The sequence below is a fragment of the Labrus bergylta genome, chromosome 14, assembly GCF_963930695.1.
Source record: "Labrus bergylta chromosome 14, fLabBer1.1, whole genome shotgun sequence".
In the NCBI taxonomy this organism is placed as follows: Eukaryota; Metazoa; Chordata; class Actinopteri; order Labriformes; family Labridae; genus Labrus; species Labrus bergylta.
Genome location: NC_089208.1, coordinates 16,188,432 through 16,208,932, shown reverse-complemented (window position 1 = coordinate 16,208,932; position 20,501 = coordinate 16,188,432). Strand labels below are relative to the sequence as shown.

Below are 20,501 nucleotides of genomic sequence, written 5' to 3'. Positions count from 1 at the left end.
CTGTTTCAGTCTTGAAAAAAAGCTTTAATCTAGAAAGGGCTATGTTGTATATCATGGCTGAGTTGACAACACTGATCTCTGTCACCATTAATTGGGGACGCACGCTGAAAGCACGGAGATTTCTGCTTTACGATTTACACATAATATCTGCAGCAAGGAAAACCTCTTCAACGTCTCATAAAGTCAGACATTCATTCTGAAAGTTATTCATCTGAAGGCTTCAAATGTCTTCATTTCTTCAATAAAGACAAGAGTGCAAAAACAAAATGAACCAGATTAAACTATATAATAATGCCTGAATACTATTTGTTTAGGTGTTGGCAAAGCTGCCAGTAAGCATTTGTAGTTTTTTTTCTCGGTGAATTGGTGTTTTCTTACCAGTGTTAATGATAAACCGTATTGCGTCTGGTCCCAGTGTGTCATAGAGAGGAACAACCACCATGGAGTAAGTGTAGCAAGCCAGCTCTGAGATGATCCACTAAAAACACAAAGTCAGGGGTGAGTATAGAAGACTGATCAATGAAAACTACAGAGAATTTTCAAGTGTGTATAGTTTTTGATTTTGCATATACTGTACATTGTCTGAGCCAATGGTTGTGATAAAGTGAAGTGTGGAAATGATGATAAATGTACAGGCAGAGCAAAAGTGACAGCTAAGAGCCAATAACAGAGACAAGAAGAGTGAGCGTCACCTCTGGCCTGTTCTGGGCGAACACTCCTATGAACTGATTGGGGTTTGGCTGGCAGCCCTGATGCAGGAGGCCTGAACCCAGATGCTCCGCTCGGGCTGTCACCTGTGGACAGAGTGGGAAGACAGGACAGATGCTGATTTGACCATGTGAAACAAAACAAAACAACAATATGCTGAGATGGTCTCGATGGTCTGCTCAAGTCTGAACAACAACAACTCGTAAACTCTGGAAAGAATTTGGTGCATGATTTGCCGACTTGACGTCATATTCGTCATTAACATTGCGAACGAAAGATGTTTTGCTTATGGTAAGAAACTTTTTTTAAATTATTTCACCTATTGCACATCAACTTTTTGCACAAATATAATTTTTGTATATGGTATTACACTTAGTTGTTTTAAACATAGAGTAGTTCGAGATATATATATTAAAATAAGTTATGTTATCTAACCCTTAATAAGACGTCAGGTACATTAGCAAAAGCAATATTTTAATACTCATTAGCAGTCAACCTTGATTAAAAGTCAGGGTACGTCCACATTCTGACTTTCCGAAATTTGAAAGCACTTGAAGTCGGAAGAACAAATTCCTAATTCAGACACTGGGATTATCCCAGGAGCATACAGCATATAACCAACAATGAACAATCCAGGGAATCAGTTATATGTAGTACTGTTACTAACAGTGACTCATTTGTTATTTGATTATAAAACACAAATAATAATCGAAGTTCATCTTTCCATTTTAAGCCCCTTATGGAAACTATCAAGGTTTTCTTCTCTGGAGAAAAACTTGCCCTCTTTTATGTAAACAGTTCAAAATACCAAAATGTCATTGTCTCTCAAGTTACCGTAATTGTGAAAGACGAGAGAGAAGTGGTTTTTTTTTTTGTTACTATTTTCAAAGAAAGTTGCTCAACTTTCAAGTGATCCATGTTTCAGCGGAAGTCTTGAACTTCATTTTCCAACCTGGACAGGCTTTCCCAGGAATCATGGTGGGTGTAGTTAGTGAACAAACAAAAGACACTCCCTATACAAAACTTTCCACCCACTATAGCTGTTACCTCACATGATGTCATAAATAAATGTGCAAGGTTGCCAAAATCATCACTCACATGGCCTCAGGCATGACTTTATTGTGAATTACTACATTGCTTTTCAAAATAAAATTCCCTCCAACCGCCATAACAAGCACTGGCATGACTTTCCAGAACATACAGTTATCTCCCGTGTTCAGGGGTTTGTTGGGACCTGAAACTGCTTCAAGGGGAGCTGGATGTTTTTTTAGATAGATTTTTTCAGATAAAATCAACGCAATCAAAAACATTGCTCATGTCGGCCTCAAATTGTGAGACAGCAGTAACAAAACCCTAAAGAAGAGATGGTTAGTTTCTACACATGGATTCATTGAGTCCAACGAACAAATATCCTTGAATAGAAAGGATAGAAACATTGTATTAAAAAAGGGAACTGATAATAATGCTCATACTTGTGCCAGCCCTGATGCTATTTCACCCATTTATAATCCTCAACGGCTCCCAGTGCTGCAGCTAAAATAAACTACTGGACAGGATCAAGGCTGTGCAGTCATGTTAGGTCAAATGAAGGCATCACATTAAAGTTAATTTTCCAGATTTAAAGAATCGTCATCAACCTATACAATATGTGACAGTGAAGTGTGAGCTGGAGTGTGAATTTTTAACCAGGACAAAAGAATTGATCTAACCTTCAAACTGAAATGACCTGTTAATTAATTGCTAAGGTGATTGAGAGATTAATAGTCGAGGTGTGTGTGTGTGTGTGTGTGTGTGTGTGTGTGTGGGGGGGGGGGGGGGGACATCATCGTGAGGACATCACCCTGGGTTTAACGACATTCTGATGGACATATTTCACTTTTTTCAGATCTGTTATTTATTTATTTTTTATAAAAATGGTTTTCCGAATTAGGCAGAATTATTGGCAGACTCATTAAAAATGATTGTTTTTTTCTGTTGTAACCCTGCTTACATTTAGATTATATGAAACACCCATCACACAAGATAATAAATTATTAAATTATCATCATTCATCTTAACATTGGCCCCTAATTTAGAAGAAGCAAGCACAGCCAACAAAGACTCTTCTGTACTCCTCTGTACGGCAGCCTGTATCTTCATTAATAGTCGTCGTGGTAACATGTAGTAGAATGCAACCACTCTTGATATACTGATAAAGCCAGTATGACAAGACAGTGATCTGGCAACCTGATATTTCAGTTGAACAGATTTTCATCTTCTTATTTAGTTTAAGTCTAGATGCTTACTTTGATGTCCAGTGCAGAGCAGCATTTTTTTTAAGGTCAGTTGTTTTCTATTTATAGCAACAGCAGTGCCAGACTTGGTCTCCAGGCAGATTAGGTGCCACAAAGTCTCTTTGGTGCTCTGGTTGCAAACTACACCTGAGTGTTCATTGACACAGGTACTTTAAAATATGTGACATATTTGGAATGTTGGTAAAGATATGTGTCTTTTACAGAAAATTGCATGAATGTTTATTCAAACCTTTTACCATGGCAGACAAACATTAACATTTAATTAGAGACGATATAACCAACATGAATATAATGTTGAGGACAAAGATGTTGACCTGTGCTTTTCACCACTCTTGAGCTGAAAGCATTTGGTGTCATGTGATTGCATGTGTCTTATTTTACAGGGATGCTCCTGTCGTTGTTACACGCAGATAAGCGCTCTGCTCAATGGCACTCACCTCTTTGTAGGAGATCCATTTGTAAGGCTGGTTTGGGAGTCGAGAACCTAGACAGGGTCCGTCACCTGTTGAACACACAGGGAATCATCACATTGGTGTCTGAACAGAACATTACAAAACCTTTAGAATGTGATCCCTTTAATTATACTAGATATTTAGAAAAAAACAAAATCAGAGACAAGCACACTGAGAGTTGAAAGAATTAAGAACACAAATATTAAAGAGATGGATACGATGTCAATGTTTTCATATTCCCCTTAAAGTTATCTTTACAATCATCTGCTTTGACAACGCTCTTCACATCTTATCTATTTTATTTTTGAGTCTCCATTACTCTTTAACAACATCCATAATTATTTGTGTTATCTAGAAATCTATATTATACAAGACTGTTAAAGAGATTTATAATCTCAGTGTTTCACTTTAAATTGACCTTATAAGCTTTCCTATATATTATGGCTATGAATGAATGAAACTCAACCTGCAAAGAGAACAGAGGACTGTGACATCCGTCTGTACATATTAATGTGTAAGAGAACACAAAGTAGTTGTTATTTTTTCACTTCACATTTGACCCACCAGATATGTGGAGACCTCTCTGGAAAACCTCGTACATGGTCCTGGCATCGTCGTGGTAATGTGTCAGCAGCTTGGAGCTGTCGCCCATCATCGACCTGCGACCTCCACCTTCATGCTGAGACAATGAAAAGAAGAGAAACGCACTTTAAGCTGTTTTTTAAAGAAAGTACTTTGTACTTAGATGCTGACTGCTTTTGGTATGAAAATAGAAAACAAACAAAAACAAAGAAACAAAACAAGATTTAATTCATCGAAATTGTTATGACTGTGTTGAAAAGACATTAAAAAAAGCCTAAGGCAGGCTGAGAGTAAAATAATAGTTTTGTCCATTTTGTAAGTTCTCAAACGCATTAAACTGCTGAAATCCACAGCTGGAATAATCTCTTTTTTAAAGAGGTATTTGGGGCTTTTGAAGCCTTTATTTCAGAGATAGGACAGTAGACAGAAATTAGCGACAGAGAGAGCGGAGAATGACATGCGGGAAAGGAGCCACAGGTCGGATTTGAACCTGGGCCACCTGCCTCGGTGACTACAGCCTCTGCACATGGGGTGTGCGCCCCGACCACTTGGCCAATGGTGCCCCCTATTCTTTGTTTTGTTCACTGCTATTTACATCACTGTTACATTCTGAGTGAATCAGGGATTTCATGGTCAGAATAGATACCTTCATACCCACAGAAAGCTTTGAATGAGTTTCACATTGCCTGTGTGTGATAGGCACAGGGTTGTGGTGGGTTGAGTTTAGGCCTGATGGGTTTTGAGGACAGGGGTGAAATCGAGGTCAGGTTAAACCTACAGCTGGATATTTTTTTTTTTTCTGAGTATGTATTCTAACGAGATCACAGTAGTGCCTGCAAGTTATCTCTTTGCTGTACAAAGATGCTCCACCATTGTTCCTGCATAATTGGGTAAGGGTTCATGTAGCCAGACAGGTAAAATCCAGGGCAAAAACAACAACAACTAAAGTTAACTAAATGAGTGTATCAGCATTTTTTAACAACTCTCTCTCAGCTACTAGGTCAGTCAGCAGTGTACAGTAAGGACATACAAACAGAAATAAAAAGTGAGGAGCAAATGTTCGAGGCCCAGTGCAAAGGAAACAACAAGCCCTCGCCTAATTAACTGTGTGTATGTGTGTACTACACTTTACCGGTACTTCCTCAGACTGGTGCAGCAGGTTGCAGGGAGGTTTGATGGGCCGAGGCCTGGTGGCCAACCAGTACGCCAAAACAGCAGTTAGAGCACCGATGCCCACCAGCGTGGAGGTCGGCAGGGAGCGGAAGAACTGACCAAGCTCGTCCATCTCTGGTATTCTCAGGCCGCTCATCATCTCCTGGGCCTGCATCTTTTCCATCAGGGTGGAACTCAGCTCTGCAGGAGAAAAGACACTCCTTAAACTTGTGATTTTGTCATGTCATTTTGACATATTTGTATGTGTATGTGCAGGAGCAGCTTAGTTATGACCAAAATCTGAACAGTAAATATTCCATTTTATCTGAAATTTTAAGCAAAAACATGTTGTATTTCAAAATTGTATTTGTGCAGAAGGGATTTATATTCTTAATGGAAATAAGGTGATTTTCAGTCACAGCTTTACTGTGTCCAAAGCTTTTTTTGTTTTTTAAATACTTCATTAGCACCTTATTAGATAAAATCAGAGGTACTTTGGGAGGAAGTATTTCCAATAAACTGAAACAATATGTACATGATGACAGGTTTGTTTTTGTTTAATTGTGTTTCCAATTTGTATGACCAAATGTTTGTGAAATAACCCAAACATGCATTTCACACATGTAAGTAGCATAATATATGTTTTCAGTAAACCTGTATGAAGCTTGTTCAACCATTGCATACATTATTTGTATGATATAAACTTTCATTCATTTTTTGACAACAGATAAGCATCAAGTAGTAAATGCATGCAAAATAAAACAGGGATAATAAACGGAATTTAAAAAACAAAGACTTCCAGGTGTTTCTATAAGTGCACGGTCCCATTGAGTTATAGATTTTCTTCCTCTTTAATAAATGAAGTGGTAAGAAATGGTGACTACTTGTGTAAAACACTGAAGGGAACTTGTAATTTGTGAAGTTCGTTTTTCAACGACAATGAAAAAGAGAAGTAATACTGTTTGTGAGCCGGTTTGCAGACACCCACATTTTCCACATACACACTAAAAAGACCCTTCAACACATTTATCAAGGGTGTGGTGAAACCTTTTTGAGACATGTGAGAAAGTGTTTTATGTGTGTTTCAATACATCTGACTTCCTGTTCCTCCACGTAGACCACCTTGCCCTTAAACACATCAGTCACACTTCAGAAAAAGGTGAAATAGGGGTCATCCCCTACACTCCTGCTCTCACTGTAAAGATGGCTCAGAATAATTTATTGACACCACAGCACTGTGGTAGGACTGGAAAGATAAAACACACACACACACAGACATAATGTATCTGGCCGCAGCACAGACTGGAGGGTTTCCTTCCCTCCCTCGAGACATGAGTCAGAGACAGCACCACCTGACTGAGCGAATGGCATCCAGGCACTGCTGCAGCTCACAGCCAATCACAATCACTTCCTGTCTTCACACGCATAGCCGCAGACAGTGAAGCTGATACGTATAAATATCTGAGGCCGTGGGAACACTCTCTATTTAACTGTTATTTAGAGGTCAAACATTTTTTTTCTTCTCAATGCTTATGAGACACTATAGGGTGAAAGCACGGCTCAGGAAGTCAGAAACATGAACATCTTTTATTCTATTTTTCTGTTTCTGTTCATTTCCTTGTGTATTCCTTTTCTTCTTCCATTAGAACTAGGGCAGATGGAAAATAATGCAGAGTATGCACAGAGTAAATTACACTTTAATAAGCAGAGACTAAATGATTGCTCTGGTTGTGCAGTTTTAGATGGTGAATGACAAAAAAAGTGTAAATTGGACAGAGAATAAGAGTGCCTTGTGCTTATGGGTTAATGTAAAAGTGGGTTAATGTGTCATGCTTTTCTTTTAGGTCTCGTCTCATCTTTGAGATTGTGAGTTCTTTAGTAAACGTGGGCGAGTACATTTTTTAAATGAAGGAACCCCAATAAAATACTATAAGAAGGAACTAACAAAACAAGAGGAAGTCGCTTTTTCTGCTCTAAAATCAAGTACAGATGTAAAAAATAGTTGATTGAAAGGTGTGGCAAGATATTAAGGTTATAAGTCTGACCCCCAAGACCCCAGAAAGTTTTCATCTGAAGGAAAATAAAAGTAATGTTTAACTTAAACAAATATGGAAATTTTATTTTATTTCAAACTTCTTCATAGTTCTGAATACCATCGCACATTTCTCTGCGTCATCCATCAAATATAATATTCCCAAACCAAACGGGCTTTTTTGAAAGTTGTTTGCTTGTCGTCTTGCAGACAGACAAGATGGAAAAAAGTTAACTTTTAACAAATCAGTATCATGATGTAGTTATTTTAGCATCATTTCAGCCTGTTTATTGTTTTTATGTGAAAAGTGAAGATGTGGGTGAAGAGGGTGAAAAAAAACAATCACAAAGAAATTTTGGACCACGCGCACCAAGAGCCAAGACTAGCTTTCTTAATTGTCATAAAAAAATATTGACTATTGACAATTATTCAGTCTTTTCTCTATCCATTAAAACGCACATATACTCCTAAAGACATTCATGATGTCAGCATGCTGCACATCAGCAATCATCATCTCCAGTAACAGCACTGACATGACAGCACATACTGTAATACAGCCAGTACTCATCACCTGCTCTGCTGATAATCCAGGCAGAAACAAAGTCCCTTCCACAAGTCAACAGTGAATTTCCTAACCCACACTCCTTTCAGCCTCAAATCTTCTTAATTCACCTAGTCTAGAGTTTGTCAGACAAGCATTCTCACTTCTATCTTAAAAAAAAACCACATCATGTCAGATTCTTCTAATGTGTCTGAAACTGCTCTGTCTCTTTAATGTCACAGGACCATCTGCTTCTCTTTTCTCCTGCCTTCGTCAGATAGTTCCTCATTTCTCTGCGGTCCCTTTTCTCCTGCAGTTCCAGTAATCTTCACGGGGGGGATTAGAGACACTCAAGTGCTGGGAAATGTTGACAGCATGAAAGTAAATAACAGAAACCATATATGTTTCTTTACTGAACATTTCTATTCCCATGTTTTCTTGAAACAATGTCAAAGTTCATTGTGAGATTAAAATGTTCAGTCCTGTTGTGTACACAGAGTGGCGCCCTGTGCACAGCTGGAGTCTGTCTGACAGTTAGATTCAATTACTGTTAAGTCATGACACATTAAAAACATATTCTGGCACGTCTTCAGGTTTGAGGATTAGATCAAGAACTCAGAGACATTTTCTTGAAGTTAAAATGTAGGGTAAGGAAATACATTTGGAACAGATGTTATGGCTGATGATGATGACAAATGTTACTTAAGCACTTAAGCACTTTCAAACCCTTATATATATTTTTCTAAGAACCAAATCAATAACAAGGATTGGGGTTGTTGTATTTTTTGTTGCTTTTTCTGGTGCTTTTTCCGGTCTTTTTCTTTTACTGTCTGCTCGTGTGTATTGGTTTATGCTTTTAGTTCGTAACAGTGTGAAGTTTTGTGGTTGGCCGGGCTTAGCTCAAAACGTTCCTCCGGATAGTGAGGAAGCCAAGGTCAACTAGCAAGTTGATTTTGGGCTTGCTTTGGACATTGGCAGAAGAAAATATGAGTCTCTCTGAATATATGAAGTCACTTAATCTCAGGGACAGAGAGTGTTGGTGGAGTAAGTCAACACTGACGGAATGGAACAGACTGGCACAACCCGAATGCTCTAACTCAGTGAAAGGAAGATTTGACAGGACTGCCAAGGGTGGAATGGTCCAACATTTACACTTTCCTGATAGAAAAAAAAATTGTGTGTATAGTAAAATTAAACTGAGGGTGTATAAGTCCTAAGACAGATTTAGTGTTAGTGTCGTTAATGGCCATATAGAGGACTTTAAGTACCACAATTTAACTAATGAGTTTTTTGTTGTAAGGAGCGGCAAGGACAGAAGACAGCCATGTACAAAGCTTGGGTCATTGTTATTAGAGCAAACAACTACATCATGATGGCACACTGCACTTGTTCGCCTGGGTATGTAGCGAACCTACAGCATGTATTTGAAAGTGGTTGTGTTTTTTTTAATCGTTTATTGTATATGGTTTCTTGTATTTAATTGTGAAGGCTGTTTGTGTGGCTCAGGCGCTGGAAGTCAGTCATGGTTGGGAGTGCTGAGAGAAAGTCAGTCTTAAAATTGATGATCATACTTAATGTGTCAGACTGCAGAAACAGCCTCAATTCTTATTTTGCAAAGCAAAGATTCATACTAAGAGCTGCATTGTGACTGTAAAAATAACGCAAGAAGTGTTTAGGGGAAAAAAAAAAATAATTGCACATGTACGGGACAAAATTAGCATAGAGAAAAGAGGCATGACTCAAACCCAAAACGGGGGAAAACCCTTAGGGGAACCATTCTAGAAGCTGTGACTTTTTTTGTCTGAGTACCGTATTTTCCGCACTATAAGGCGCACTTAAAAGCCTTTAATTTTCTCAAAAAACAACAGTGCGCCTTATATATGGATCAATTGGTTAATTGGTTGATCCATACTGGTTGTACACGGCGCTCAGCGACACTGACTCGGATAATGACGAGAGGGAGCCGGGCATGTTGGATGCCGTACTCGCCCAACTGTTCAATTCGGACACTGAAGAAGAAGAATTCGAGGGATTCGTGGACGGGGAATGAACTGAAAAAGTGAGCTTTACGTGTTATACGTAACTGAACAATGTTGAGTTATGCACTAAGGCAGGGGTGCTTCATCAAATGCGCTTAATACTCGTAGCATAGTTTCTATATATGACTTTTTGGTAAAACATTTACCCCCCCGGTTTTACCTGCACGTCATTGCGCATGCCTGCACTCTCTCTCTTGCGTGCTCTCTCTCTCTCTCTATCTCCGCCGCTCGCTCTCTCATGCACGCAGCAATTTCATGAATAAATGAAAAATATTCACACACAGGTCGGAAGTATACTTGGGCTCCCAACACAGGTATCGTGTGTGGGAAACACTGCAATGAGATGAAATTGAAATCACTTTTCTATTTTACAATTGTATTTTATATTGACAAAACATCTCGCGATCGACTGAGAATCAGTCAGCGAGCTACCTGTCGATCGCGATCGACTGTTTGGGCACCCCTGCACTAACGTTTGAATTAGCGGTATCAGACTGTGTTTCTTTTACGTGTTTACAACTGAACAAGGCTGGGAGATATTGTGAATATGCACATTAACGTTTGAACAACGTTGAGTTATTGTGAATGCACTACGTATAAAACTACGTTTTGAGAGTTAAGAGAAACGTCAAAGAAATAATTTATTATTTGGGGAAATCGTCTTATGTACTTTTGTTTTTGTAGTTTTATACGTTACGTTTTATACGTATTTATATTTATATATTCACAATATCTCCCAGCCTTGTTCAGTTGTAAACACGTTCTATTCTATGCGCCTTATAATCCGGTGCGCCTTATAGTGCGGAAAATACGGTAAATGGTGAGCTGCAGCCCCCTCAACAACCGCTCTTCCTGCAGATATGCTCATGTGGCTCAGTGACGTTTCTAGAGTCTGGTGGGGCCTTGTGCAAAAACTAATTGGGGGGGCCCTTCCACCAGCGTTACTCAACATTACGTCTGCCAGTGTCGCTTACTCCCCTTCGTCTTTATTCCTGTTTTATTTTTTCTCTCCTATAAACAAACAATTCCTCTTTATATTTCTTTGTTGACTTTCATTGACAAACTTTGGATTTCTCATCAATAGCATGCAACACTTAGCAGGGCAACGAGAGTGAGTGCTATCAGATGGGGCCCCTTAGGGGGGTTTCCTACTGTCATTGCAAAATTTGCACATTTTGGGCCACTGCTTTGATTTAAGTTTGTGAGCCCTCAGGGGCCTCTTACTGGTCTGGGGCACCAAGCAGTTGCCTGCCATGGTGTTGACAAGCATTGAATTCAAATCAAATATTTTGAAAACGTTTATCTATAGTGAGGAAGTTTGAAAGATTCAAATTACTAAGATTAGATCAATGCAGTTAGCATTACAGCGTGCAGAAATCCTTTATTTGAATGTTGACCAGAAAGAAATTACAACAATTTTGCACCAAGACTGTAGAGTCAATTTTGACAACTTCCATTTTTAAGCTTTGTCAAGTAGCCAGACGTACATCAGGTATGAATGTTTTGCAGAGAGTGAGGGAATGTTTAACTATGAGCCGCTTTAATATCCACGTTATGAGACACATTTTAACTCCATATTGTATTGTTCCAGTTGAGCTGTATCGAAACAGTTCTGATGGGGAGATCAATGAGGGAACAGAAGCCAGGCAGGCAGCATGACACTCACTGGCAAGATTTTTTCCATGTGGGTGTCATGCCATCACATCTGAACTATGTCATAAATAAACAAACCATCCTCCTCTCAAACATCAACAATAGGCAACATGTGTATCGCCTCTGACACGGACATCCGACTTGTTTATACAGCTGTGAACAAAATTCAGGACTAAATCAATCTGATTCATCTGATCTGAATGAATTGCCTTTCATCTTCATTATGACCACTTCTGAGGCTTTATTATGGAGGAGAATCATGATGAGACAACAGTCAACCACTAAGCTAATTATGAAAATGATTGGCCATGTGGATGCTTCATAATTCAAAGTCTACATAACCGTGACACTTTAGTTGAACACAAGGACGAGACAACATTTTGCAGATGTTCCTGTGTATTACTGAATAAAAACCTGAGAGGGTCACCATTTGGGATTGATTTTTCGACTTAAGTTTAAAACATTTTATTGTTCATTATATATTATTTTGACTAACAGTTACATATTTATTGACATTCTTTGTCTGCTTGTTGGTCTGCACACTTGACAGATGTTGTAATCAAAGTGACGTTCCATGATCTCATAAAACTCACAGATGCATCACTGAGGGAACACTTACAGAAGAAGCTTAGATTACATAAATGTGACGTAGCTCACTGCATGCTTTGTGTTATGTTCAATGTGGCTGGGCTGCAGGGATGACAGAGCCATGCTGGATTAGATGGTGTTTGAAAAGAGAGGCAGGGGAGGGGGAAAAGCACTGAAACAGCTCTAAATATAGAAAGACTCCATAACCTACTGACATTGTGTGTAAAGCTGGAAAACAGGAGGCTGGATTTTAACCTTCAGGAGAGAAATGATCATTTTGGACATGTCAGTAGTTATAGAGAGAGAGACATTAAAAGCATAAAACAAACAAAACATAATTGTCCTCGATGCTCTGCAAACCAAAGCTGGTTGCAGCAGGATATAGGGAGAACATCTGGAAATACTGTTCTGCTCACTGCAAATCTGTTCACTCGTAATTGAACACCCCACTCGGCACCTGTTTGTAAGAGAACAAGCTATGATGTGGAGGCTGTAGGGTTAAATGAACCAGAGAGTGTTTCAATAAAGACATGCTAGAGGTTCACATCTTCCTACCATGAAATAGCCCATGAGCAGCAGGAGAGAACCAGGCTGCCAGATATCAAATTGACCTCCAGGAGAGATGTAAACATCTAAAGGCCTGACTTTTTTCTTGCTCTTTACTCCCACTGTCTTGTTTGATCTGGCCCACACTGACTTTAAACTCAGTGACAATCTCTCTGTCACCTGACAATAACCTCAGCTGTACGCCCCTCTGAAATGTTTCCTGTGACAGAAGGGATGTCAGGCTGAAGCTGGACATAGGACTGAGTGCTGTTTGGGTGGTGGCCACTGTGATGTAACCGACTGACCTGAACACGACTAGCATGAACCATGGAGTGTGGCAATTTTGTCGTCGCCATCTTGCTTTTTAGAACAAGAAGTTCCCATACTAGGACAACAGGGTGAATATGTTATCAATGATAACCATGCCCTCACGCATACTATTCTTTATCAACTATTCCACTGTAAACGGGAGTGGAGTTATAGAAGACTTGAGGTTAGCGAAACAGATCATAAAGTTATCAGGAAAATATTTGCAGAGGTAATATATCAAATAAGAAGTAGGGTTTTTTTTTCCTTTTTGGTTTTGAACAATCTGACTTCAAGCAACCAGTGGAGTCACCCCTTAGATAATTACAGAGCAAGCCAGTTTAAGGCACTTACGTGTAGCCTACAGTTTTGAAAACTATGCCCAATTCTTAATTGCATCTATGATGAATACCAGTGTATCTGTAGCTAAGGCGACTCATGGTAGATATATTTTAAGCCTACAAGCCAGAAGTCCTGTAAAGGCAACATCGACCCTGTACTCATCCACTGACATTTGACAAATATGAATATCTTTATTCTTCTCCCCACTGTCAGAGTGTGGTTGCTTAAGTAGGATTCCAATATAAACACAACTATTTTGAGAGATTTTATTGAAGAGAATGGTAAATGGACTTGAGCTTGTATTGTGCTTTTCTATTCTTCTGACTACTCAAAGCACTTTTAACTGCATGTCCCACCTACCCTTTCACACGCATTCACACACTGATGGCAGGGATTGCTATGTGAAGTGTCAATCAGAAGTAACTAACTCTATTCATGCACAAGCAAACACCGCAGCCGAAGCAGCGGGAGAAAATTTGGGGTCAAGTGTCTTGCCCAAGGCACTGGGGACCTCCAGTTTAGAGACAACCGACCCCACCAACTGAGCCACAGCTGCCCCAGAACAGTGGATTGATTAGGGCACCACGGAGAGAGAGTGGGTACTGACATGCAGGAGAGGACCCTCAGACCTGACTTGAGCCTGTACTGCCTGCTTGGAGGGTAAAGCCTCCGTACATTGGGGTGGGACCTAACCGCCAGGCCATCTGGGCCCCATAAATACCACATTGTTCTCTTCAGTAAAGTTTCCTTATTGATAGACAAAGTTCCTTCTTGATGGATCGAATTCCTCCTCAAGTTTTGAATCTTTTACTTTCCATTGCTAGTTTGGATAAACAAGATGATTTATTCAGCTGTTTCAAACTCGTCTTCACTCAGGCTATGGCTCAGTTTGGTTTCCATGTCTCTGACCTGTAGTCACCTAAATAACACACCCCAGGGACACACAATCATACACACACACACACACATGCAAGAATGCAATACTGTTCTTAAAGTCAGGCTCAACTCCTTCTACAAAGGTTGTTGCTACAGCTGGTGTGACAGAAGATCAGCAGGCCATTAGAAACAAGTGACCCTTATCAGGATGTGAACTCAAAGACATTTGTGTCTATTTAAGAACACATCACACCATATAAATTGAGCCTATCATTTTGTCTAGGCAGCAGAAATGTGTTGCTGTTAATGTGAACCCACAACAATCGCATCTTTGATGTGATCTCTATTGCAACCATAAAGTTAGTAACAAAGGTCACCACATCTCACTGTCTTCATTAGCATACGTGGTTTTCCTATTTGTCAATTTCAACGCAGTTCTCATCAACCTTGGGTTACATGAAAACTGAGAAGGCTCCATCTGCTGATTGAGACCATCACTCAGATTGAAAGCTTAAGTAAAAGCTAATGAATCGACTTCTGGTTTGGTGGGTAATTTTTGCTGCTCAGATTCCTTAAAAAAAAAAAACAATGACTCAAAAATGAAGTTTTATAGCTTTGTTGTGTGGAATCTTTGGAGTTTTTGTCTTCCATGTACAGAGATCATCTTGCACATATGGTGATGCATTGAGGTTTAATTTATGTCACATTTAATTCTTTGTTCTAAGGTTTATTTTAGGGCTTTTTTGGCCTCTATTTTAGGGCCAGGAAAGTGGACAGTGCCAGAAATCGGGCAGAGAACGAGTGGGGAACGACATGTGGCAAAGGAGCCACAGGCTGGACCAGGACTGCAAGCCTGGACGACCACAGACTCCGCAAATGGGGTGCCAAACCAACCACCAGGTCACCAGGGCTACATTGGCTGAACATGAATGATATGGATGAGATAAATTACAACCTCTTAGGATCCTGAAGCTGAAAAACTCACGCACAAGTCTAAATATTCAATTCAACTAAGGCTCTTGAACTGAACACGATCGGCAACGAGCAAAAGAACATTTCCAGCTGCATCCTCTCACACAAAAAGCTGAATATGTTCCAGAAGTGGCAGCATTGGGGAAGGTGAATCAAGCTTTAGACTATATATGTTATGTTCCCACAAATGGCTCATCTAAAGTTCCTCTAAATTGCCACCCTCCTGAGGATCTATGAAAAGTCCCCATGCAACAGCCCATTAAAAAAATTTAGGTTATCATTTAAAAATGTGGATGATTTATGCAGTAGCTTTGTATCTTTACTTCACGTAAACATGAGGACACATTCTCTTCTTCTATGAGGGAGACTTCACTCGAGGAAGTTTTTGGTGCAGCGGGATCACTGCAGTATTTGATGGCTCCTAAAAGGGCCAGCTGGACTTCCTTCGACCTCTGAGGCTTAAAGTGGAAGAGAGGCAACCCTTCCTCCTTAAGTCCCGCCCCATCAGGCCATCGGAGGGCCGTCACCAATGATTAGAGTCCAACGGGGTGAGATTACAGCCTATTAGCCTGGAGACCGATGACCAGCAGTAACCTCACTACCGCACTCTATTTAAAGACTCTGCCTTCTCTTACTCTTTAAATGCTGCATTAAGTCCATCCATTTTCTCCTTTGCTTCTTTTATAACCAAGAAATGCTTAATCAACCTTGCAGGGCATCTTCTCTCAGACTCAACCTCTTTTTTCTGCTTCCTTCTATCAGGAGGGGTAAGAAGTGTCTACACAAACCACCGTCAATGAGTCAACCCACAACCTTCAGCCTGTCACTCTCACTGAAAGAAAAAACTGCTCACGATACTTAACATCCTGTGAGAGTGAAACAACCAATTCCCCTCCTGCACTAGGTTCAGCACAACAGGTAATTGCCGTCATCATTCATAAAAAAATATCAGATACATGCAGCAGAAGAGAATTTATTTAGGAAATTAATAGAGATTGAAAACTAAATTGGTACAGTAAATGACAAATGCAGCACTACATCTAAAGTAAAAATAAATATAGTGCAAGCAAAAGCTAAAAACGCATATCATGCAAAAGTTCAAAGCTTTAAATTCACTGCAAAGGGGTTAAAGCAGCTGTAGTCAAAGCAGCAGCACTTACAAAGGAGTCTGAGGCCGCCAGCAGCCGGTGAGGTGTGACGTGGGTCTGTGTGGGTGTGTGTGTGTGTGTGTGTGTGTGTGTTCCCCCTGTGCAAACTAGTGATTACCTTTCCCATTGCCACCAGCCAGATTAAGCTGAGGAAAGCAAGAAAAGAGAAGTGAGATTGCGTTTTGCCTAGTTTGGGCATTGCTGGCCACCGTATCACACCACTCTCAGTTGTCAGACGCTCTGCTGCCTCACCACACCCACCTGCCCCTCCCTTCATCACTCTCCCTTTCTCTCTCTCTGACACCCTGCTTCTACCTCAACACACAGCACTCATCTTCTCCTTGAGTCAATGATAAACACACGTTTACTCACTGGCACAGTGACACAATATATACAGGAAACTACCTATGCAAATAACCACTTTTGTTTACACTGTCCATGTGAGCACATTTAAACAAATTACACACGATAGCACTAGAGGAAGCTGAAACCAGTTTGATTTGACTATCAAAGTGAGAATGAAGGTGTGTTTGTGGATCTAAATCTGCTGAACACAAACGGCTACTTTACTATCTTTCAGGGTCACGGTGCAATGGTATGTTAAAAACACAATTTAGCAATATTAGATTAACTTGTTCTTGTTTTATTTAGTCCATCCTTGAAGGGGAGAACTCTTCTTACATTGTGTACTAGTGTGCATGTGCATCTCATTAAGGGGCCTTTGTGCTACTGTTCATTTTGGAGGAATATAAATATATGCTGTATAATATATATACATGTATATATATATATATATATATATATATATATATATATATATACATTTTTTTTTTTTAAACAATTTTTACAAAACGCTTAAATGTTAAGATTTAGAAATATTTTTTTTAAGTTATTTTATTTCCATTAATGTGATTTCTATGAGCTGGAAATGGAAACCAAACAAAAGGAGCAGGACTACAGACAAAAACTAAACAAAGTCAACATACATTACTGTGAGGACTGATTTATTGGAAAACTACTTGAGAGTATAACATCCAGACAGGCCTGCATCAGCACTTTAAGCTGCACCATAACTGGCTTCAAACAACATGAGGAAGGGGAGGTACTAAATGCTGAAACAGCAAAAAGCCACTCAGAGGGAAAGCTGTCATGTGAATCTCAGAGCAGCCAGACCGGCTGATGTTATTGATTAGAAATCCAAATTTAAAAAACAGCTTAACATTATAGCCCTTGCCAGTAATTGTGAATATAAAAACTAATTTTCAGATATGAAGCTGTGCAGGAATTTCAAACAACTATATCCCACCCCCAACTCCATAAGCTTGGTGCAGGTGCACAGTGACAGACATTTATTACACAGCAGGCAGGACTTAACACTCAGCACTTATCCTGTCATATTGTGCAGTCATGCAGTGTGTCTTTAATTTGCAGGTTTTCAACATTTTTATATACCCTCTGCCTTGACTCCCTCCCTCTATCTCGCCACAATTTTTGAAACCTTCCAAAAATGTGAAAGACAAAGGCAGTATGTGGTAAAACGTTTACAAGTCATTATTTACTCTTCTTGTGGACATGTGTTTTGAATAATATGTTCATTAGTACGTTTGCACTCCTTAAATACAAAGACATTATTGTTTGTATAGTGCCAAAGGGTGGTACAAAGCTACTACCTTCCTTTGAATTAAATATTGAGGCGAGGAGAAGGAATAGGTTTGCCCTGCTGTGTAAGTCTGCACTTCATGGTGAATAAAATGAATAATTTATATGGAGGAGCAGCAGGGTGCTGGGATGTGATGACAGGTGGAAGGTGTCATGAATCATCCCAAAGGGACTCCTTTCAGCTGCACTGGGGTGTATATATTTTGTTAACTTAACAATTAAGTCTACTTTAAACAATTTTGGGACCGACTTCTGTAAGGCTGCTTGGTTATTAAATATGCAACACATGCAATCCTGTAACAGCCCATCTGAATATTTATGCACCAGACAGAATCCCAAATGTTACTGCCTTTTTTTGTCACATAGCAACCACGCACTGTGGCTGCTAATGAAACTATCTTGGTGGAGGAATACACAAGTAAACCCAGGTGAATTCACTATTAAAACTTAGGCTTGCGATGTAATGCTTTGATTAATAAAATATCCCCTCGAAATCCGGCATTTACTTCATTTCTTTAATAGCAGCAAAAGCTCCGGCCATTGTGCTGTAGCATACAACGCTGCTAATCTGGACTCGAACACTGCAGTAGGCCCATAACACATTTTCAACGGGATTACATTGTTATATCATCTCCTCGCGTTTATTAGAGACGCTAGATGTCAAGACCGTGTCTCTGAACATATCCAACATCTCCTAAAGCCGCTCCTGGGTCTCCGGGTGGCGTCGTTAAACTGGAGCATGCTGTGCTCTCCCTATGGTTTGCCGGTAGGCCGCAGGATTTCAGCACCCTCTCTCCTCTGGACAGCTCCCACCAATCAGCTACGTTCATATGAAGCGCGTCATACCTTCCTCATCATCCTCCCTCCATCACCGAGGCATGGCGGAGGACATCACTGACAAAATGCTGACTTTTCTCACCCGGCTTCTTTAAAATAAAATAAAAATGCGTTTTGTTGAATGGAAAGCTTAGGAGATGCATGTTTGTACACCTTGGTTTTGTTAGAAGCACGAGCCACACCAGGAGGTCGTAAAAGACATGCTGTTCCCATAGGGTTCTTTCAATGACGTGTGTCCGGTTTCTACGCACAATGTCACACGACCTTAGCAGCTGTCGGGCCTTTAATACACACGTTTTTAGCCAGTTCGGCTTACTGTGTTATCAGCTCATTCTTTAAGTGATGTTTTAAAGTGAGTCTCACACTTCGACACGCAAAAATGAAATAACTGATCCGCAGAATAACCCTCTTAGGCTGCATTCAGTCGCATGGAAGATGAATAGAGGCTACCTAGTTAAAGGTAACCTGAAGGCATTTCTCCATTTTCATTTATAACCATAGCCTTTCAATGAAAGCACTGCGGTTGACGTTAATCCGTGCTAAACTGAGTTTTTACACGTCTGTATTGAGGCTGCGTTCAAACACGTGTACTAGTCTTACATTTAAAATGTCACCGGCGTCACGGCGCAGGCAAAGCGCCAACTGCATCAATACAGCGAGATTAACACACGACGAAATAGGCTATGCACAAAAAGAAGAGGAAGATAAAGAGCAGAGTCCTTGCTGGTTAATGGAGGAAAAAAAAGCCGGCAGGATGACACACGATGCGCCTCAGCCCCTGTGAGGCAGGTGCGATGCTCCGAATCCCAGCCCAGCGATAATACATATGTAAAAATAAATGAAACAAGAAAAGCTAGGCAACATGTAAAACTCACCTAATATAATCCAGAGCGACCCAGAGACCAAAACGAATGCGAGCATCTCTTTCTCATTGAGTCAGCTGAACCGGTGCAGGAGCGGCTCAAAACTGCAGCACCGACTGCAGCAAGTCGCCGACAATCTGGGAGATTAAGGAGGGGGAGGGTGGGTGGGGGGGCAACAATATATGAGACAGACCACGGTGGGGGAGCTGGGATGGGGATGGCGATGTCCAGCAGGGTTCTGTTGGAACGTGCTGACTGGAGAAACAGACCCCGACCCTCGGCCTATTGAAGCATCCTTCCGCCTCCTGGATAGTCCTCCTTCACCTAGTTGGCCGCTGCGCAATGGTAGACACCCCTGCTGAAACGAGAGGGCTTTACAGGTCGGACGGAAGATGCGAAAGACGCCAAGGTTACTGAGGATGGAATGTAATAAATGGATAAATCAGATTTCATTGAATTATTATATTTATTGTGACATAGCCATTACATGATCAGTGTTACGTTGTTCTTATCATCTAAAAATCCGTCTTTATTTATTGAGCATTCACAACTAAATTTAAAATGAACAAAACCTGCATACTGTACAAGGAAGCTTTGAAACGGGGTATGTTCGTGCGGATGTAAAACAGACGTCAAAGCCTACATATTGTTTAATTTTATAAGGAGCTGTGTTATTTTGGTCCATATACATCACACCATGCAGCCGTTTAACCGCCCTGCAGCTGCGCAAAGCTTTGGCACAGAGTAACTTTGCATTCACCACATCACGTGGTATTAAGACACTCCCTATGAACTGGAGTAACCTTGAGAAGGACCGACAGAGAGGCAGAGGCTGTGAGTAAGTGATGACTAGGCAGACGAAATACAACATTTAGAATTTCATCAAGTCTAAAATTACACAGTATTTTGGT

The 20,501-nt window shown here is 40.3% G+C and overlaps 1 protein-coding gene across 1 annotated transcript in view; it reads right to left on the bottom strand.

Moving 5' to 3' along the window:
* Positions 1-19,942, bottom strand: part of acsl6 (acyl-CoA synthetase long chain family member 6) — a 39,371-nt gene extending 19,429 nt beyond the window's left edge. The window contains exons 1-6 of the mRNA XM_020638301.3: positions 19,603-19,942; positions 5,169-5,389; positions 4,019-4,133; positions 3,440-3,504; positions 693-794; positions 379-478 (exon numbers count right to left, since the gene is read on the bottom strand). Of these exons, the coding sequence (XP_020493957.1) occupies positions 379-478; positions 693-794; positions 3,440-3,504; positions 4,019-4,133; positions 5,169-5,389; positions 19,603-19,648 (649 nt within the window). The 5' untranslated portion in view covers positions 19,649-19,942. The remainder of the gene's footprint in view (positions 1-378; positions 479-692; positions 795-3,439; positions 3,505-4,018; positions 4,134-5,168; positions 5,390-19,602) is intronic.
* Positions 19,943-20,501: the final 559 nt, after the last annotated feature.